Below are 21,040 nucleotides of genomic sequence, written 5' to 3'. Positions count from 1 at the left end.
AATTTTCTCAGCTTCTCCTATCTTACCTGACATAGGCTTTTCTTTGTGGGCTCAAGAGAAGGCCATCTCCCTGATGCCATCTGCATGATCCATGTTGAGCGGTTCACACCAGTGCCTTCTCTGCTGTTCAACGTAAGTCAGCTCAAGGATGAGACTGAAAATGATTGGGGGGGTGGGGGGAAACTTTAGTAACAGCAGAAGCGACTGTTCTAGCTTCCTGAAAGCTCTAAAAGAAATTCCAATAGAAAAACTATTGGTGGATCAGAATGTTCACCATGGGCAAGGCACTATGCCAACCGCTACAGGCACTACAGGGAAAATCCAAATGCTCTAAGGAATGGTACACCTCTGCTCTAAGAGAAGCCATAAAGTACATGGAATACATTGTAATGATTGATTGCCATGACAGATAGTGAGTGATACAGTATTTAAGAAATGATCACTTCCATGGGAGGAGAGGGTGAATGAAGAATTACTTCTAGAAGTGTATGTGTGTCTTAAAATCCACCAAAATGTTCTCAGAAAAAAAAAAAAGGTGCATCTTGATGGCTAGGGTTGCAAATGGTAGAGATGGGCTTTAGGTAGGAGAAATAATATCAGAAAATCCTGTGGCAAAGCAGTATGGGTTTTAATACAGGTTGAATATCCAAAATCTGCAATGCTCTAAAAATCTGAAACTTTTTGAGTGTTGACTTGACAGTGGAGCATTTTGGATTTTCAGAATCGGGATATTCAACATGCAGGAGGAGATAAGAGCTGCATAATGTAGGTTGGAGCCATTATGGAAATGGTCCTATGCAAGACTTTTGAGGGATTGTTTCAAGACTTGCTTTATACAGGGTTAGCTTGAAGAATGGGTTGAAAAACCAGTTGAGACTACTGACTTGTAACAGAGGGGATAAGGTATTGAAACTAGAGTGTTAAAGGGATTAAAAACAGAAGAGGACCAGGAGACTCTGAGGATCGACGGGGGATGGATTTGGGAGGTATAAAGGGAGTGAAAAGCCTTTGGAGTAACAAAGGCCCTGAGAAGAGCTGACTTGGGCTCACGCTTACAGGGTATCATGGCATTGATCTACTTGTGTGTGGAAGACATCTTCCAGCTCATTAACTACTACAGCTTCAGCTACTGGTTCTTTGTGGGGCTTTCTATTGTGGGTCAGCTTTATCTGCGCTGGAAGGAGCCTGATCGACCTCGTCCCCTCAAGGTATGGCAACTCCATCCTACCTCTGCTCCATCTGAAACAGCTAGAGTTGCTGCTACAGGGGACTATTACAAGACACTTTATTTAGAAACCTTTGCCTGGGACTTGGTGGTTAGTACTGTGTTGAAATTAAAGGTATGGAAAGAAGGCTCAGTGCGCTAATCTTTATGGGAGGTGTTATTTTAGCTGTTAAGAATCCTGAGTGGTCCACCCCAGTTGTGTTTCCTGTGCCCTCAGCTCAGCGTTTTCTTCCCGATTGTCTTCTGCCTCTGCACCATCTTCCTGGTGGCTGTTCCACTGTACAGTGATACCATCAACTCCCTCATCGGCATTGCCATTGCCCTCTCAGGCCTGCCCTTTTACTTCCTCATCATCAGAGTGCCAGAACATAAGCGACCTCTTTACCTCCGAAGGATCGTGGGTAAGCATTGCATCCTTAAATCAGCTCAGCTATTGTAGAGCTTGGTTTTTGCCTTTTTCTGTAAATCTTGCCTCCAAAGACATTTTTGCCATAGCCCCTTCTTATGAACCCTTCGGCTTAATGGAATCACTCCCCTCAGGCCCAGTTCCATTCAATGACACTTGAACTCAGCCCAGTTGACCTCTTCTCAATTCCAACTCAAAGTTTTCTTTGTAGGGTCTGCCACAAGGTACCTCCAGGTCCTGTGTATGTCAGTTGCTGCAGAAATGGATTTGGAAGATGGAGAAGAGATGCCCAAACAACGGGATCCCAAGTCTAACTAAACACCATCTGGAATCCTGATGTGGAAAGCAGGGGTTTCTGGTCTACTGGCTAGAGCTGAGGAAGTTGAAAAGGAAAGCTCACTTCTTTGGAGGCACCTGTCCAGAAGCCTGGCCTAGGCAGCTTCAACCTTTGAACTTACTTTTTGAAATGAAAAGTAATTTATTTGTTTTGCTACATACAGTTCCAGACTTTTAAAGCGGACAATAGAGGAGACTGGGGAGAGGAGCATGTCAGGTGTGGGCTTGGTGGTTTTAGAAGCACCTGAGTGCGCCTACCTACTCCTCTTTTCTTTTAAAAGGGCCCACAATCCTCCAATTGTCTCCTTTAGAGAGACATCAAACTATCACAGGTGCTGGATGACAATAAAAAGTTATGTTCCTAAAGTCTGAGTGACTTCACTTTATATAGTATCTCTAGGACAGCTCCCATTAGCCTAGAAACACAAAGACTAAAAACAATCTTATGCTTGAAAGTAGATCCATCTTTTCTCTCTCAAGCTAGCTGCTGAAGGCTGATAAACCAGGCTCTACACAAAGGCAGACAACAGAACACTTCAACTGCTCTAGTGAAATGTTGGGTTGTTACATAAAAATGACATGAACTTCCTTTTTGAGACAGGATCTTGCTCTGTGGCCAAGGCTGCAGTACAGCAGCATGATCTTGGCTCACTGCAGCCTCAACCTCCTGGGCTTAAGCTATCCTCCCACCTCAGCCTCCCAGGTAGCTGGGACTATGGGCAAGCACCACCATGCTCAGCTAACTTTTTAGCAGAGACAAGGTCTCGCCATGTTGCCCAGGCTGGTCTCGAATTCCTGGACTCAAGTGATTCACCCACCTCAGCCTCCCAAAGTGCTGAGATTATAGGTGTGAGCCACTTTGCCCAGCCTGGAACTTTCATTCTTAATTATCACTAAGAATTTGCACACATCTACTTCTTGAAATTTTTAAAGTAATCTTGGAATCAAGAAATGCAGTTATTATATTTAGATACAATCTCAACATTCAACTTATCAGCCACACCTCTAGACTGCAATCCAAATGTGGATAGAACAACACATGTATGGGTTGGAAGTTTAAACTTTTTTTTTTTTTTGAAACAGAGTCTTACTCTGTTGCCCAGGATGGAGTGCAATGGCTTGATCTTGGTTCACTGCAACCTCTGCCTCCGAGGTTCAAGTGATTCTCCTGCCTCAACTGCCCAAGTAGCTGGAACTACAGACGTGTACCACCACGACTGGCTAATTTTTGTATTTCTAGTAGAGACAGGGTTTCACTATGTTGGCCAGGCTGGTCTCAAACTCCTGACCTCAGGCCATCTGCCCGTCTCAGCCTCTCAAAGTGCTGGGATTACAGGCGTGAGCCACTGTGCCTGGGTGGAAGTTTAAACCCTTAATGCCAGGTTAAAACATTATATTTTCCAATGCCATGGGCCAGCAAAAGCAATCATGACCCACTCTATTCTTTGGTTTTCTTTTTTTTAGACAGAGTCTCCCTCTGTTGCCCAGGCTGGAGTGCAGTGGCGCAATCTTGGCTCACTGCAACCTCCACCTCCCAGGTTCAAGCAATTCTCCTGCCTCAGCCTCCCAAGTAGCTGGGACAATAGGTGTGCGCCACCACGTGTGGCTATTTTTGTATTTTTAGTAGAGATGAGGTTTCCCCACGTTGGCCAGGCTGGTCTCAAACTCCTGACCTCAGGTGATCCGCCCGCCTCGGCCTCCCAAAGTCCTGGGTATTCTTCAGTTTTCTGAAGCACACACTCATTTCCCTGTTCAATAAGTATCAGGAAGCAGCATGTAGTACAGAGGTTTACTAACTCTGTGAATGGGAAGATCACTTGGCTACCCAGTGCTCTCTTATAAACATGAGTATAAGAGTGTTTCGTGAAATTGTTTTTAAAATGAACATCTCTGTGTGCCACAGTTCCTAGGACTGAGGCAAGGACACAGTGTCAAGTCTTGTTTTGAGGATGAGTCTTTGAAGAGACAGAGTTCCTGCCAGAATGCGCACGGAACGTAAGTCAGCCAAGCGTGTCGCGCCAGGGATACTTTGACTTTGGTTTGCTGCTGCTGCTGCTGCTAGGGATATTGGGAGGGTTATTATTTCCAGGTTGTAGGAGAGGGTTGTGGGTAAAGGTCTGTCGTAAGGGACCTGAGGGGAGAAGAGAAAACAAATCTCAACGAAGAACAGAAAGAAGAAACAAAAGACAGAATTTTGGCCTGAAAGGACTATTTACCCCTGGCTGCTAGCTCCAAGTGATTCTGCATGCGTTGTTCACGCTCTCGCAGCTGACGCGCCATTTCAGCATTTTTCCAGCCTGTGTAAAGAGAAGCAAGAGAGTCACTTGCATTCCTAGTTGTAGACCCCTCTCCCTAGTCCTGTTTCACAGAGGACGAGCCCTTACCTTTTTTGAAGCTCTCTAGGAAGCCTTCCCGTGGAGGTAATTTGTCAGGGTCATGTACAACACGCTGGGGGATTTTAAGTACAGTGCGTACTGCTGAAATCCGGAGACAGGATACTTGGCCCAGGGAAAACAAATTGGAGGAGAGCCAGTATATAAACACTGCCTGGGTGAGAACACAGAGAGGGGACTCAGAAGCTGTATCCCTGGTGAGCTTGCTAGGTGGCTAGGCTAGGCAGAAGGCCTTGGAGCCAGCCCATAAGGCATTACATACCGTGGGGAAATGCATGGTTACGGGCAAGGCTATCAGGGGCATCACTCTGATCACATTTCTCATCCACTGAAGGTCAGAACTTTGCACACCTGTCTCAGCACCTAGCTGCCAAAAGAAGCGGGGTAGAAAAGTCGGGAAAGCTGTCAGTTTCAGTGAACCTGTCTCTAATCTCTTACCCATCAACTCTTTCTCCAGCAAGTGAAGGATGACCATTCTGTACAATTACTTTACCCTCCAATCCCAGTTCACTTTGCAGGCCTGGCACTTGGCCAATCTGGGCTTACCTCAAGGACAGCCCACATTGTAGCAGTGACTACCAGTGGTAACACGTAGGTGGGATCGGATACCGTGAGATCCTGGAACCACCAGAGGCCACCTGTCTGCAGGCTGGCCACAGGAAGGTTGGCCATCTCTCTCAAAGCAATGAAGAAGGAGAGGAAGATTGGGGCCTATTACACAAGATAAACAGTGTCAGCATGCTTTACCAGAGGAAACATTTTCATCACCCCACTACTGAAAGCCATGTATAATCCACCACCACCTGTTTTTTTGGGGGGGCCTGGGGCACATCAAACACAGAGAGGAAATTTGATGGGTATAGGATGAAATAAGGAAGGAAATGTTTTTGCTCACCTGAGTCAGAGGAAGAATGAGAGGTTTAAAGAGTTTAATACCATGTTTTTTCTGGTAAAGTGCCATCTCCGAGGAAGCCTTGTAAACTGTGAGGTGAGAGGAAATTAATGGTTGGGGTAACAGTTACATCAGTGGAGGTGAACATCCTCATCATCTACCTGGCCTGTGAAATTTCTAACCAACCCTGGCCAGTCCTTGGGAGCATTAGGCCCAAGAAACAGATAAATCTTTAGAACTTTCCCGACTGTGGCAACTTCTGATTCACATTGTTCCTTTCCCCCAGCAGAATGTAAGGAAAAGTGCAAATGTGGTCCTCTCCCACGGTCATTCTGCAGCTGACTCACACTCAGTATCATCTCCCGCCAACTTGGCCTCTCTGACTCGACTGGAAAACTTCTGGATCTCTGGCAAGTGATTGTGGATCTTGGCTGCCTCTCGCTGGCCCACCACGATGAGAGGAAAAATGAGGCAGCGGGCAAAGACTGTACCTGGAAAATACAAACTAGGATTGGAGTGAAATTAAAGCAGTTCTGCAGCTAGAAGGTTGAAGGTTTTTAGGTCCTTATTGAAAGGGTCTTATTCTTGCCTTGTCCATTCTGTGACTTATGGCTAAGAGGCCCAGAATTAGGGTCAGGGGTATGAATTAGTTGCTTTAAGGCTCAGTTCTCTGATTTGGCATCACAAAAGTATGGCATTAACTTCTCTAAGCAGATGATTAGGAATCCTGTTTGTTTCCTCAAACACAAAGGTGACAGGAGCACTTTTCTAGATCAATAGCTTCCAAACTTTTCTGTGATCAAAAGAGCCTCCCTGCTCCATCAAACTGTACACGTAGCCCCAATGTCCAAAAAAAAAAAAAAAAAAAAAAAAAAAAAAAAAAAAAAAAATGCTGCCCTGAGCAAACGAAAAGCCTGGCCACAGGATTGTTTATGTGGCAGCCTTCACCTTGCTCAGAGGTCCCTTTACAAAACCCTGGGGCTTCCAGGAAGGAAGTTTGAAAGCCATTGTTCTAGAAATCCCTGGAGTAGGAAATAATCTGATGGCCTACTGCTTTAGCTCCTTCATATTTCTTTTCTGACACTTCATTTTTCCTGGTCATTCGTTTTGATTTTTAGATCCCACAAATAAGTGAGAACATGGTGATGTCAAATACGAGACTAGGTTATAGGTTTAGGCTTTATCAACATTATGATGAATGATGTGGAGTAGAAAGAGAAGGGAGCTAAGGATAGAACCCAGACTACTGGCACTGAACGGGTAGGTAGGATAATTTGGAGATGCAAAAGTATGGTCAGAAAGACAGGGAGAAAAATCAGGAAACGTTATCATAAAAGCCAAAGGATTGACTTTATTTTTTATTTTTTTTGAACAGAGTCTCGTTCTATTGCTCTGTCGCTCAGGCTGGAGTGCAGTGGCGCCATCTTGGCTCACTTCAACCTCTGCTTCCCAGGTTCAAGCGATTCTCCTGCCTCAGCCTCCCGAATAGCTGGGACTACAGGCGCCTGCCACCACACCTTGCTAATTTTTGTATTTCTAGTAGAGATGGGGTTTCACAATATTGGCCAGGCTGGTCTCAAACTCCTGACCTTGTAATCTTCCTGCCTTGGCCTCCCAAAGTGCTGGGATTACAGGAATGAGCCACCACGCCTGGGAAAAGATTGATTTTAAGGTCTAAAGTGTCTAATGCAGAAAGACCAAGTATAATAAAAGTGGATTTAGCAATTAGGTTACTGGCAGTTCAAATGAGGTGATATGAGTAAAAGCCAGATGGCTGAGAGAGTAAATGGAAAGAAGTGGGCTCATTGGATGCAGAGCAATCTTTTAAGTAATAGCTATCAAAAGAACGAAACCCAGTCATTTGTGACAACGTGGATGGAACTGGAGATCACTATGCTAAGTGAAATAAGGCAGGCACAGAAAGACGAACATCACCATGTTCTCACTTATTTGTGGGATCTAAAAATCAAAACAAATGAAATCATGGGCAGAGAGTAGAAGGAAGGTTACCAGAGGCTGGGAAGGGTAGTCAGGGTTGGGAATAATTAATGGGTAAAAAAAAATTAGTTAGAAAGAATAAGATCTACTATTTGATAGCACAACAGGGTGACTATAATCAGTAATAATTGTATATTTTAAAATAAAGAATGTAAAAATTAGCCAGGTGTGGTGGTACACCTGTAGTCCCAGCTACTTGGGAGGCTGAAACATGAGAATCACTTGAACCTGGGAGGTGGAGGTTGCAGTGAGCCGAGATTGGGCCACTGCACTCCAGCCTGGGTGACAGAGCAAAACTCTGTTTAAAAAAATAAAATAAAATAAAATATAAAGTGTAATTGGATTCTTTGTAACTTAAAGGATAAGTGCTTGAGGGGATGGATATCTCATTCTCCATAAAGTGATTATTACACCTTGCAGGCCTGTATCAAAACATCTCATGTAGCCCATAAATATATACACCTACTAGGTATCCACAAACAACAACAAAACAAATAAATAACAGCCATGAAAGGAAGAAGAAAGATAGGGTAGTAGGTGAAGGGGAACTAAGAATGAAGGGAAGAAATTTTCCCCCAAGTAACACATGGGTATGCTTGAGCATGCTTACATGTGCAGGGCAGGGCAATAAGGAGGGAAACGTTGAAGACACAGGGGAGAGAAGAGATCATTGATGGAGCAAAGTGGCAGAGAGACACATAATTCAAAGCAGAGTTTCAGCCTTTACAAAAGCAATGCGAGTGGCCTCCCAATTTGGGGGTTTAAGTGCCTGACTTGAACCTCTGTTCTTCTAAACCAGGACAGCCTCATGACTGTTAATAAGGTCCCCCGACTCTAACCCCATGTTTGTATTCGAATATCTATACTTCTTGAATCCCAGATGATCTGGTGGTTTTATAATGCTCTTTAAGAAATATAGGTAGACTGCATCTAGGTATCGTGTGCCTCTATCACTCATTTGAAATCATCTGCTCTTCTGATCCCAGAGCTTCTGCAACTACTTCCTGAATCCATTCAAATAATTGCCATCTATGAGGTTCTATCCCTAACCCATGTATAGGGTATATTCCCCTTACATGCAGCAATGGCCCCCCACCAAGGTAGGCCCAGGTCAACATGCATAAATTCCAGTAAATTCTGGATCAGTCCCACTGGGGTGTGTGACCCCAGCCCCAGTTCAGCGAAGCTCTGCTCTGCAGCAGCTTGGACTACATCTGCAGTCTCTCCAGAAGCCACCTCAGGTACCGCTGCGGGTGAGGGAGTTGCAGGAACAACAGGAGGGGCCTGAACCTGTGTGAAAGAAAGCCTTGTATATTTATTCAGTAGTGAACACATAGAAAGTGAGACCTTCTTAAAATAACCAGTACTGGGTTCTGTTCTCTCTACTTCTTGTTCTTCCAGGTTACCCTAGTGTACATAGAATTCAAGCTTAAAAAGGACATCTCATTTTTATCAATAGGTAGGAAGAGAAGTTACTTTGAGTAAGATTCCATGACTTCCCTTCATGCTGGGAAGTTATTTCTTTTATCACTGTTTCCCAAACTTCAGCCATTTGAATATCACTATTATGATTTTTACCATATATTAACATGAAACAATTACTTTTCTTTAAAACAGCTCAGAAAACCAAATATAACATCTCTCCTGTTGTACTTCCAATCATTTCCCCACTGAATTGAAAATTCATCCCAAGCAGAGATGCTACCGTTTTGGAGAGCTGTGTGGAGCGTGGACAAGAACTCTGCTTCATATTCCCCCTGCTCCCAAACAAAACAGAATATGAAACCAACCGGGAAACACCACTCCTAATATTGCAGGAACGAAAGGCCTCTTACCTGGACTTCTGCAAACGAGATGGCAGAGGTACTGAGGCTGCGGGGGCCGGAAGCCGCAAGGAAGAGGTAGTGTGGGCGACAGCAGCACCGGGCTGCTGGGAATAGGAGCCGTGCGGTCAGCGGTTTCCCGAGCCATTGCGAGGGCCCTGTGACGCTGTGGACCTAAGCGTGTAAAAGGATGATGGAGCCCCTTTACCGGGAGCAGAAGTCCTCGCGTAGGGGCAAAGGGGATTCGTTATGCTAACTTCCCAAAAAGCAAGCAGCCCGGCCACTACAGGTGCAGACATTGCTTTTACCGCGCGCAGACCGCTAGCCCGAAGGCATGCAGCTGGTGATGCCTGCAGAGCAAAGGCTGAATCCGGGTTCGCCGCATCTCAGTTATCGTAGACCCGCATCGGGGGGCCCTGAGAACTAGGCCGAGGTGCTGTCGCCAGGGGCGAAGCCAATTCCAGAAGCTGACACCGGGCTGCTGGGCCCACAGTGTTGGGGACTAACCCTAGCGCGTCCTCACAAGACCCGAGGTCATGACATTCAGGTCCCGGTGAGCGGGTCAGCGTCTGCTCATATCCCTAGCACGAGCTGTCCTGGGGCTTGGTTCACTGGGTGAGGGCAGCATCCCGGTGCTCAGCCCCGGGGCATCCTTACCCGACGCCCGGACTGTAGCAGGCGCAGAACCTCCCGGCGTCCGCACATCAGTCCCATCGCCATTTTGTCCGGAAGAGGACTTACTTTTGCGCCTGCGCACTAAGAACCACAATCCCGCGAGAGGAAGCACTTTTGGAAGCGGGCATGAAGCCAGAGTTGTTGCCGTAGATCAGGTGGTAAAAGAGAACGGAGCTTGGCGGCCATATTTGAAGTGGGTAAAAATCTGAAAAGCCGCGTTACCATGAGCACGCAGAGAGCCTTTTCTGGAGATTGAAAGGAAGTGGAAGAGCCAGGTTAGCTATCATCGTAAGCTATCATCGTTTGTGATGGCGTAAACCTGGGTAATTTTCCTCTAATGTCGCGATTGTCCTCTGATTCGTCAGTTTAAAAATAGCCTCAGAAAAGTCTTGGCTGTACTTGCAGAGGATTTTTCCCACTCAATGATGTTCGATTCTTTTGATTCTTATTGCTAGGTAAATTGTAATCGCAGGTCCAATGAAATTTGAGGGTAGTCTAGAGTCTGACAGAAATGAAGAGAAGGCAGCCGCTGGGAAATATTTTCCTCCCAGGTAAAAAGACAAAGCTTCCAGAGACTTCACCTTTCCATTTTTTCTTCTGTAAGTGGGGTGGTGTGAGGACTGACCATGAGGGGACAAGTTTCGAGATGAAAAGCTCACGTGCAGGCCGGGCGCGGTGGCTCAGGCCTGTAATCCCAGCACTTTGGGAGGCCGAGGCGGGTGGATCACGAGGTCAAGAGATCGAGACTAGGATATCCTGGCCAACATGGTGAAACCCCATCTCTACTAAAAATACAAAAATTAGCCGAGCATTGTGGCGGGCGCCTGTAATCCCAGCTACTTGGGAGGCTGAGGCAGGAGAATCACTTGAACCCGGGAGGCAGAGGTTGCAGTGAGCCGGGATTTTGCCACTGCACTTAAGCCTGGCGATAGAGTGAGACTCCATCTCAAAAAAAAAAAAAAAAAAAAAAAAAAAAGAAAAACTCACGTGCTGAAGATGGTTGAGGGCAAAGATAGAAAACACCCAAATACTTGATGATATCATTGAGCTGATGTACCATGCTTGGAACCGTCTATCTCCAGACTTTGTTGTGTAAGGTAATTAAAGGTCTTAGCAGGGTGCAGTGGCTCACGCCTGTAATCTCATCACTTTGGGAGGCCAAGGCTGGTGGATTACTAGGTCAAGAGATCGAGACCAGCCTGGCCAACATGGTGAAATCCCATCTCTACTGAAAATACGACAAACAAAAAAACTAGCCGGGCGTGGTGGTGCGTACCTGTAGTCCCAGCTACTAGGGAGGCTGAGGCAGGAGAATTGCTTGAACCCAGGAGGTGGAGGTTGCAGTGAGCTGAGGTGGAGCCACTGCACTCCAGCCTGGGCGACAGAGTGAGACTCCATCTCAAAAAAAAAAAAAAAAAAAAAAAGGCCGGGGGCGGTGGCTCAAGCCTGTAATCCCAGCACTTTGGGAGGCCGAGACGGGCGGATCACGAGGTCAGGAGATCGAGACCATCCTGGCTAACACGGTGAAACCCCGTCTCTACTAAAAAATACAAAAAACTAGCCGGGCGAGGTGGCGGGCGCCTGTAGTCCCAGCTACTCGGGAGGCTGAGGCAGGAGAATGGTCTAAACCCGGGAGGCGGAGCTTGCAGTGAGCTGAGATCCGGCCACTGCACCCCAGCCTGGGCGACAGAGCAAGACTCTGTCTCAAAAAAAAAAAAAAAAAAAAAAGGAAAAAAAAGATAATTAAAGGTCTTTACTGTTTAGACTCTAAATCTGTTGCTTGGGTGTTCTGTTTCTTGAAGTTAAAAGCATTCATCTCCAGGGAAAAAACTTACTGCTCAGAAAAGTGGAGTTCATTATATTTGAACCATTATAAAGTCTCTCAATATGCAGATTACTTTCTAAACAACAAACTAGTTTCAGAAAGATACAATAACCTGAAATTATTTCAGTGACTGCTAATTTGGGACAATTATGAATGTACCTGACAGATACGGCAAAAATAGGAGGCAAAGAAATATAATACTGATTTAGTAATAATTAATGGTATGAGCTGACACTTGCATATGTTGGATGCTATTGTAAACATCAATAGATTTTTGATATGGAAACACTGATTTTTTTTTAGAGATTACTTTTAAAACTCAATACAATTAGAAGTAATTGCAAATATACAGCTACAGAACACTTGGCAGGGTGACTATCTTATGGTACACTGCTACTTTGGTGACCCCAAATGAACCAGGCTTCACAATGTGTGCACCTTTAGGAGTTCTATTCTCTTGAGTCTGGTTGGCCCTGTAACTTGCTTTAATCAATAGTAGAATGCATTGGAAGTGATGTTATGCCAGTTTGGGACTATGCCTTAAGAAGGCCTGATAGCTTCTGCTTTTGCATTCAGGGGAAAGCCAGCTGCTGTGTTAGAATTTTGACTTCTCAGACTTACTGCCTGTGAAAAGCCCAACCAACCACTTGTAGAAGAACGGAGGTTTGGGCTAACAGCCTCAGTTGAACCCTCAGCCAGCAATCAACACCAGCTTTTGCCAGCCACGTGAAGAAGGCCATTTAAAACGTGGATTCTCCAGCCCATTGGAGCCACCTCAGGTGACTCCGTGTGGAGCAAAGAAAGGCTATTTGAGCCCACATTGCAAAATTACAAGCAAATAAATAAAATTATTGTGGTTTTAAGCCACTAAGTTTTGGAGTACTTTGTTGTTCAATAATAGCTGAAATGTACAGGCAAACTTGGGAGATACTATGGGTTGGGTTCCAGACCACTACAATAAAGCCAATATCATAACAAAGTGAGTCACAGGGAGTTTTTTGTTTTGCAGTGCATATAAAAGTTATGTTGGGCTGGGCGTGGTGGCTCAGGCCTGTAATCTCAGCACTTTGGGAGGCTGAGGCAGGTCGATCGCTTGAGCTCAGGAGTTTGAGACCAACCTGGGTAACATGGTAAGACCCCATGTCTTTAAAAAAAAAATTACTAGGCCAGGTGCAGTGGCTCATGCCTGTAATCCCACCACTTTAGGAGGCCGAGGAGGGTGGATCACCTGAGGTTGGGCGTTTGAGACCAGCCTGACCAACATGGAGAAACCCCATCTCTACTAAAAATACAAAATTAGCCAGGCTTGGTGGTGCATGCCTGTAATCTCAGCTATTTGGGAGGCTGAGGCAGGAGAATTGCTTGTACCTGGGAGGCGGAGGTTGCAGAGAGCCGAGATCGTGCCATTGTACTCTGGCCTGGGCAACAAGAGCGAAACTCCATCTGAAAAAAAAAAAAAGTGGCCAGGTGAGGTGGCTCATGCCTGTAATCCCAGCACTTTGGGAGGCCAAGGCCAGTGGATCACTTGAGGTCAGTACTTTGAGACCAGCCTGGCCAACGTGGTGAAACCCATCTCTATTAAAAATATAAAAGTTAGCCAAGGATGGTGGTGGGCACCCGTAATCCCAGCTACTTGGGAGGTTGAGACAGGAGAATTGCTTGAACCTGGGAGGCGGAGGTTGCGGTGAGCCAAGATCGTGCCATTGCACTCCAGCCTGGGTGACAAGAGCGAAACTCTGTCTCAAAAAAAAAAAAAAAAAAACAAAAAAGAAAAAGTTATGTTTACCCTATACTGCAGTCTCTTAAGTGTGCAATAACATGTTTAAAACACAATGTACATACCTTAATTTGAAAATATTTTATTACTTAAAAATGTTGACGATCATTTGAGCCTTCAGCAAGTCATATTTTTCCTTGATGTTGGTTGACTGATCAGGGTGGTGGTTGCTGAAGGTAGGGGTGGCCTAAAATAAGACAGTGAGATTTGCTCCGTCAATTGACTGTGCCTTTCATGAAAGATTTCTCTATAGCATGTGATGCTGTTTGATAGGATTTTACCCACGGTAGAATTTCTTTCAAAATTGGAGTTAGTCCTCTCAAACCCTGCTGCTGCTTTGTCAATTAAGTTTATGTGATATTTTAAATCTTTTGTTGTCATTTCAACAATGTTCATAGCATCTTCACCAGGAATAGATTTCTTCTCAAGGAACCACTTTCTTTGTCTAGAAGAAGCAACTCCTCATCTGTTAAAGTTTTATCAGGAGATTGTAGCAATTCAGTCACATCTTCAGGTTCCACCTCCAATTCTAGTTCTCTTGCTGTTTCTACCACATCTGCAGTTACATCCCTCCATGAAGTCTTAGACCCCTCAACATCAACCATGAGGGTTGGAATCAACTTCTTCTAAACTCCTGTTAATGTTGATATTTTCACCTCCTCCCATGAATCACAAATGCTCTTAATGGCATCTAGGATGGTGAATCCTTTCCAAAATGTTTTCAATTTACTTTGCCCAGATCCATCATAGGAATTGCTATCTATGGCCGCCATAGCTTTACAAAATATATTTCTTAAATAATAGACTTGAAAGTCAAAAGTAGTTCTTGATCCACTGGCTATGGAAATATTTTGTGTTAGCAGGCATGAAAACAACATTAATCTCCTTGTACATCTCAATCAGAGCTATAGGGTGACTAGGTGCACTATCAGTGATCAGTAATTTTTTTTTTTTTTTTTTAAATGGAGACTGAGTCTTGCTGTGTTGCCTAGGCTGGTCTCGAACTCCTGGCCTCAAGTGATTTTCCTGCCTTGGTCTCCTTAAATGTTGCCTGTAATCTAGTGATTACAGGCATGAGCCACTGTGCCCAGCCTGCAATAATATTTTGATAGGAATCTTTTTTTCTGAGGGGTAGGTGTCAAGAGTGAGCTTAAATTATTCAGCGAACTGTAGGGTAAACAGATATGCTGTCATCCAGGCTTTGTTGTTCCCTTTATGGAAAACAGGCAGAGTAGATTTCGCATATATATATAAATATATATTTTTAAAGAGACAAGATCTCTTTCTGTTGCCCATACTGGAGTGCAGTGGCATGATCATGGCTCACCGTAGCCTTGACCTCCCAGGTTCAAGTGATCTTCCTACCTCCCAGGTTCAAGTGATCTTCCTGCCTCAGGCTCCTGAGTAACTGAGACTACATGTGCAACTAATTTTTGCGTTTTTTTGTAGAGATAGGGCTTTACCATGTTGCCCAGGCTGGTCTCAAACTCCTGAGCTCTACTGATCTACGCAGCTACCTTGGTGCGTCCCAAAGTGTTGGGGGTTACAGGTGTGAGCCAGCATGCCTGTCTCGACAGTTTTTTTTTTTTTTTTTTTTTTTTTTTTTAGCACTTTAAATGTATTATCCCACTGCCTTCTGGCATCCAAGGTTTCTGCTGAGAAAATGGCCAATAGTTTTTTTTTTGTTGTTATTTATTTATTTATTTATTTTTTTTCCAGAGTGATTGGACTTCAGCTGATAGTGTTATTGAGGATCACTTGTACATTATGAGTTGCTTCTCTCTTGCTGCTGTCAAGATTCTCTGTCTTTCAACAGTTTGATTATAATGTGTCTCAGTGTGAGTCTCTTTGGATTTATTTTACTTGGAGTTTATTGAGATTCTTGGATTTGTAGATTAGTGTCTTTCATCAAATTTGGGAAGTTTTCAGCCATTTCTTCAAATAATCCTTTTGCCCCTTTCTCTATCTCCTCTTTGGGAATTGTAATGCATATGTTGGTCTACTTAATGGTATTCCACAAGTTCCTTTGTCTCTGTCAACTTTTCTTTTTTTTTTTTTTTTTTTTTTTTTGAGACGGAGTCTCGCTCTGTCGCCCAGGCTGGAGTGCAGTGGCCTGATCTCAGCTCACTGCAAGCTCCGCCTCCCGGGTTCACGCCATTCTCCTGCCTCAGCCTCCCGAGTAGCTGGGACTACAGGCGCCCGCCACCTCGCCCGGCTAGTTTTTTGTAGTTTTAGTAGAGACGGGGTTTCACTGTGTTCACCAGGATGGTCTCGATCTCCTGACCTCGTGATCCACCCGTCTCGGCCTCCCAAAGTGCTGGGATTACAGGCTTGAGCCACCGCGCCCGGCCTCTGTCAACTTTTCTTTCTTTTTTTTTTTTTTTGGGATAGAGCCTCACTGTGTTGCCCAGGGTAGAATGCAGTAACACAATCTTGGCTCACTGCAACCTCTGCCTCCCAGGTTCAAGCAATTTTCCTGCCTAAGCCTTCTGAGTAGTTGGGATTACAGGCACTCATCACCATGCCCAGCTAATTTTTGTATTTTTAGCAGAGATGAGATTTTGCCATGTTGGCCAGGCTGTTTTTGAACTCCTGACCTCAAGTGATCCACCCGCCTTGACCTCCCAAAGTGCTGGGATTACAGGCATGAGTCACCTCACTTGGCCTATCCACTTTTCTTTATTTTTCTTTATGCTCCTCAGATTTGAAAATTTCAACTGTCCTGTTTTCAAGTTCACTGATTCTTCTGTGTTTGAGCTCCTCTAGTGAATTTTCATTTCAGTTATTGTGTCTTTCAGCTGTAGAATTTCTGTTTAGCTCCTTTTTACAATCTTTGTCCCTTTCTTGGTATTCTAATTTTGTTAATATACCATTTTCCTGATTTCCTTTAGTTTTTTGTCCATGTTTTCTTTAGCTGTTTGAGCAAATTTAAGATAATTGTTTTAAAGTCTTTGTTTGGTGAGTCTAATGTCTGGGTGTCCTCAGAAATGGTTTCTGCCAATTAATTTTACTCCTTTGAATGTGCCATGTTTTCCTGTTTCTTTGTATGCCTTGTAATTTTTGTAGTTTTGGTTGGAAATTAGACATTTGAGAAAACAGCTAACTCCCCTAGTCTTTGCAGATTGGCTCTATACTGGTACAGTTCTTCGACAATGAGCGAGGCTTGCTTTGAGCCTAGGGATCAGCTGAGGTGAAGGCTTAAGGTCTTTTCAGGGCTTTTCTGACCAAGTGTCTTACCTGGGCATGTGTAACTTCCCAATTTCCCCATATACATGGCTGCTTTTGAATGTCTTATTTCCTAAAGAGTCTCAGTCCAGTTTCTCCTGGGGCCTTAGATGGTCTACTGTATGTATCCACCCATAGTCTTTTACTCCATATGTCAGTGGGTCTGTAGTCTCCTTGCAGCTTTCATGAGCAATGACTACCACTTTTCTGAGACCTGAGGCCAGTCCTTTAGGTAACCCCCATATGTACACAATAATTTGCGAAAAGCTTTGCTCTTCTCCCTTCCATTTGAGGGAGGGAACTTGGAATTAGGCTGCTGCCTCTTCCAGACTAAGAGCACTGCCACATCAGGGAGGAGGAGGGGGCAAGGGCAAATAAAAACACCACAAAACTTTCTCAACATTTTGAAGGTGGGCATTCACTTGGTTACTGTAAACTTTTAACTGTTTTTTGGAGCTCTTACATGTTAGTTCAGCTGATTTCTGGTTGTTTTATGAAGTTTCTGTGGGATAATGAAAGCTTGGATTATCCCACCAAATGGTTGGATTATCCCACCCGACAAATGGTGGCTTTGTCGTCCACCATTTTGCTGACATCACATGAGCATCCATCTTGATAGAAGAAAAGAGCAAATTGGACCTTAAGTAAGTATAAGAAAAGAAATAGAAAGATAAGAGAAGAGGCTGGGCACGGTGGCTCACACCTGTAATCCCAGCACTTTGGGAGGCTGAGGTGGGCAGATCACCAGAGGTCAGGAGTTTGAGACCAGCCTGACCAACATGGAGAAACCCCGTCTCTACTAAAAATACAAAATTAGCTGGGCATGGTGGCGCATGCATGTAATCCCAGCTACTCGGGAGGCTGAGGCAGGAGAATTGCTTGAACCCGGGAGATGGAGGTTGCAATGAGCCAAGATCACGCCATTGCACTCCAGCCTGGGCAACAGGAGTGAAACTCCATCTCCAAAAAAAAAAAAAAAAAAAAAAAAAAGACCAGGACTTCAAGACTAGCCTGGGCAACATAGTGAGATCTCATCTCTAAAAAAAATTTAGGGCTGGGCACAGTGGCTCGCACCTGTAATCCAGCACTTTGAGAGGCTGAGGCAGGCAGATCACAAGGTCAGGAGTTTGAGACCAGCCTGACCAACATGGCGAAACCCTATCTCTACTAAAAATACAAAAATTAGCTGGGCATGGTGGCCAGCACCTGTAATTCCAGCTACTTGGGAGGCTGAGGCAGGAGAATTTCTTGAACCCAGGAGGCAGAGGTTGCAGTGAGCTGAGATCATGCCTTGCATTCCAGCTGGGGCGACAAGAGCAAGACTGTGTCTCAAAAAAAAAAAAAAAAAAAAATCTATATTTTGATTATTGTGGTGGTTACGTAGGCGAATACATTTATCAAAACTCAGGAAACTATTCATTTAAATGGGCATATTTTATGTAAGTTATACATGAATAAATTTTATTCATAAGTAAAAAAACAGTTTACAGAGGCCACTGCCCTGTCAAAATAGTACATTTGTCTCTATTAATATATTTCGAGTGAAAAAATTTAAAAAGCTTGTTCTGTGGATAATTACTTTGTTTTTTCACCTGGTGTGGACATTTAATCTTTGGTGCTTTATGAGAGAAATGAATAAAGTTCTTAGGTAGTTCTGATGAGAGAGATCGTGTCTAAGAATACGTCAGGGATGGTTTCATAGAGGAAACCATTTTTAATCTTGGCCTTAATTAATAGATACAGAGAAAGAAAGATAAAAATAAAGAAAATAGCATGGCATTCCAAGCAGAATGAACAATAAAGGAAAACAATACTGCCTTTTGCAAAAATACACTGTTTTTTTTTTGAGGGACTCTGAGTTTTCATTGTAATATCACATCTCCATATTAAAGACCTAAGTGTAATTTTCGGTCATTAATTATGCACGGATGATTTCTCCCTATGCAGAATGCTGTTTGTGCTTAATCAGGCAATCCTTTAAAAGATACCATCTCTAGGGATTTGCTATTTAAGAAGTGGAATTAGCTACATTACAATTAAATAATTCCTGTTACAGTACCATGTAAAAGTTCATTCATCCATTCAACATTTATTTATTCTGTAAAATATTTATTGAGTACCCATTATATATTTGGTACTATTCTAGGCAGTAGAGATACACATAAGTCAATATTTATCCCTCATGGGGCCTAATATTATTTTTTTCTTTATTATTACACTTTAAGTTCTAGGGTACATGTGCACAATGTGCAGGTTTGTTACATATGTATACATGTGCCCTGTTGGTTTGCTGCACCCATTAACCCATCACGTCATTTACATTAGGTATTTCTCCTAATGCTATTCCTCCCCCATCCTCCCACTCCAAGACAGGCCCCAGTGTGTGATGTTCCCTGCCCTGTGTCCAAGTGTTCTCATTGTTCTATTTCCACCTATGAGTGAGTGAGAACATGCAGTATTTGGTTTTCTGTCCTTGTGATAGTTTGCTGAGAATGATGGTTTCCATCTTCATCCATGTTGCTACAAAGGACATGAAGTCATCCTTTTTTATGGCTGTATAGTATTCCATGGTGTATATGTGCCACATTTTCTTAATCCACTCTGTCACTGATGGACATATGGGTTGGTTCCAAGTCTTTGCTATTGTGAATAGTGCCACAATAAACATTTGTGTGCATGTGTCTTTATAGCAGCATGATTTATAATCCTTTGGGTATATACCCAGTAATGGGATCACTGGGTCAAATGGTATTTCTAGTTCTAGATCCTTGAGGAATCGCCACACTGTCTTCCAAAATGGTTGAACTAGTTTACACTCACACCAACAGTGTAAAAGCATTCCTATTTCTCCACATCCTCTCCAGCACCTGTTGTTTCCTGACTTTTTAATAATTGCCATTCTAACTGGTGTGAGATGGTATCTCACTGTGGTTTTGATTTGTATTTCTCTGATGACCAGTGATGATGAGCATTTTTTCATGTGTCTGTTGGGTGCATAAATGTCTTCTTTTGAAAAGTGTCTGTTCATATCCTTTGCCCACTTTTTGATGGGGTTGATTTTTTCTTGTAAATTTGTTTAAGTTCTTTGTGGATTCTGGATATTAGCCCTTTGTCAGATGGGTAGATTGCAAAATTTTCTCCCATTCTGTAGGTTGCCTGTTCACTCTGATGGTGGTTTCTTTTGCTGTGCAGAAGCTCTTTAGTTTAATTAGATCCCATTTGTCTATTTTGGCTTTTGTTGCCATTGCTAATATTCCTAAATTATATTTAATTTCAAACATTCTAAGACATCACTCTGTAATGAATGTAAAACCACTTTTGTTAGAGAGTATGATACCAGTAGTTCTATTTAATCTTCCTTTTAAACAAATACATATTTATTTTAAAACGTGGGTTTTTAATTATTTGGTTAAATTTTCAGCACTGTGTTTAATAATCCGGGATACCAAAAAAAAAAAAAAAAGCCTGAGGAATTTATAGTCTAGATATGGAGAAAATACCTATACATGACATGATTAAAGTACTTTTAAGTAGAGTGTGCAATGAAATTTGAGGTAACAAAATACAGGGTAACTGTGAGGGTGAAATTGACATGGAGTCACAACAGTCAGGGGACATTTATGACGGAAGAGTGTTGGTGAGATTTTGATTGGTGCTTCCAGGCAGAGGGAGCAAGACAGCAGGCCTGGAAGCAGTGATGAGTGGGGTATGTGGAGGACACTGTGAAGACTGGCCTGCAATAAAGTTTAACCTGTAATTCCTTTATAAAGATTTCCACGTAGGAAATTAATCACAGTTATATTCACAGAGGTTAATTACAGTGTTATTTAAAATGATGAAAATTGGCCAGACGTGGTGGCTCATGCCTGCAATCCCAGCACTTTGAGAGGCCGAGGCAGGTGGATCACCTGAGGTCAGGAGTTCGATACCAGCCTGACCAATATGGTGAAACCCCGTCTCTACTGAAAATACAAAAATTAGCTGGCTGTGGTAGCATGTGCCTGTAGTCCCAGCTACTCAGGAGGCAGAGACAGGATAATTGCTTGAACCCAGGAGGTGGAGGTTGCAGTGAGCCTAGATCACACCACTGCACTCCAGCCTGGGCAATAGAGGGAGACTCTGTCTCAAAAAAACAAACAAACAAAAAAACCCCAAAAAACACCAAAAAAGATGAAAATTGGAGGGAAGTGATGACACCTTTGACTATTGTGTGACACTGATTTCTCTCGTATTCGTACTGGCTGATCCTGAGGTGAGTCAAAAAAAGACAAAAATGTATAAAAATAAAGAAAAATAAATAAAATGATTAAAAATGGAAACAACCTACATTTCATTTTATTTTATTTTTTTATTATTATACTTTGAGTTCTAGGGTACATGTGCATAACGTGCAGGTTTGTTACATATGTATACTTGTGCCATGTTGGTGTGCTGCAGCCATCAACTCGTCAGCACCCATCAACTC

The 21,040-nt window shown here is 43.5% G+C and overlaps 2 protein-coding genes, 1 long non-coding RNA gene and 1 other non-coding gene across 28 annotated transcripts in view; 3 read left to right on the top strand and 1 right to left on the bottom strand.

The window, feature by feature from the left end:
• The window catches only part of SLC7A7 (solute carrier family 7 member 7), a 57,980-nt gene extending 55,647 nt beyond the window's left edge, over positions 1 to 2,333 (top strand). For all 22 annotated transcript variants that reach the window (XM_077940601.1, XM_077940604.1, XM_077940619.1 and 19 more), the window contains 4 exons: positions 36 to 132; positions 1,059 to 1,208; positions 1,443 to 1,626; positions 1,843 to 2,333. In XM_077940601.1, coding sequence (XP_077796727.1) covers positions 36 to 132; positions 1,059 to 1,208; positions 1,443 to 1,626; positions 1,843 to 1,949 — 538 coding nt within the window. In that variant the 3' untranslated portion in view covers positions 1,950 to 2,333. The remainder of the gene's footprint in view (positions 1 to 35; positions 133 to 1,058; positions 1,209 to 1,442; positions 1,627 to 1,842) is intronic.
• Positions 2,334 to 3,742: 1,409 nt separating this feature from the next.
• Positions 3,743 to 9,812, bottom strand: OXA1L (OXA1L mitochondrial inner membrane protein). Of its 4 annotated transcripts, none has more exons than XM_077940624.1 (10): positions 9,731 to 9,812; positions 9,020 to 9,247; positions 8,327 to 8,616; positions 5,600 to 5,743; positions 5,256 to 5,341; positions 4,907 to 5,071; positions 4,623 to 4,727; positions 4,352 to 4,514; positions 4,184 to 4,264; positions 3,743 to 4,098 (listed from the first exon to the last, which is right to left on the bottom strand). In XM_077940624.1, exons 3-10 carry the CDS (start codon positions 8,583 to 8,585, stop codon positions 3,968 to 3,970), a joined length of 1,134 nt encoding a protein of 377 aa, XP_077796750.1. In that variant the 5' UTR covers positions 8,586 to 8,616; positions 9,020 to 9,247; positions 9,731 to 9,812; the 3' UTR covers positions 3,743 to 3,967. The 4 variants fall into 4 exon arrangements, with proteins under 4 accessions (XP_077796750.1, XP_001099660.3, XP_077796748.1 ...); XM_001099660.5 differs by having other exon boundaries at positions 8,327 to 8,540; positions 9,086 to 9,247; XM_077940622.1 differs by having other exon boundaries at positions 5,600 to 5,737; positions 8,327 to 8,540; positions 9,086 to 9,247.
• Positions 9,813 to 9,932: 120 nt separating this feature from the next.
• Positions 9,933 to 12,440, top strand: LOC106999355 (uncharacterized). The gene is made up of 2 exons (XR_001446153.3): positions 9,933 to 10,023; positions 12,150 to 12,440. It is a non-coding gene; the product is annotated as an uncharacterized LOC106999355 (long non-coding RNA).
• An 8,316-nt stretch (positions 12,441 to 20,756) lies between these two features.
• Positions 20,757 to 20,825, top strand: LOC114680015 (small nucleolar RNA SNORD41). Its single transcript, XR_003732092.1, has one exon. It is a non-coding gene; the product is annotated as a small nucleolar RNA SNORD41 (small nucleolar RNA).
• Positions 20,826 to 21,040: the final 215 nt, after the last annotated feature.

This window comes from Macaca mulatta, chromosome 7, assembly GCF_049350105.2.
Source record: "Macaca mulatta isolate MMU2019108-1 chromosome 7, T2T-MMU8v2.0, whole genome shotgun sequence".
NCBI lineage: Eukaryota > Metazoa > Chordata > Mammalia > Primates > Cercopithecidae > Macaca > Macaca mulatta.
This window is presented reverse-complemented; position numbering and strand designations above follow the sequence as displayed.

What these genes read in the sequence shown, in the direction of transcription:
- OXA1L (XM_001099660.5), bottom strand. Translation starts at nt 9,793, where the DNA reads ATGGCGATGGGACTGATGTGCGGACGCCGGGAGGTTCTGCGCCTGCTA. An exon ending in GTGGGGGGCCATTGCTGCAT is followed by an intron (nt 5,744 to 8,326) that starts GTAAGGGGAATA and finishes TGTATTTTCCAG; the next exon opens with GTACAGTCTTTGCCCGCTGC. An exon ending in TAACCATGCATTTCCCCACG is followed by an intron (nt 4,515 to 4,622) that starts GTATGTAATGCC and finishes GTTCTCACCCAG; the next exon opens with GCAGTGTTTATATACTGGCT.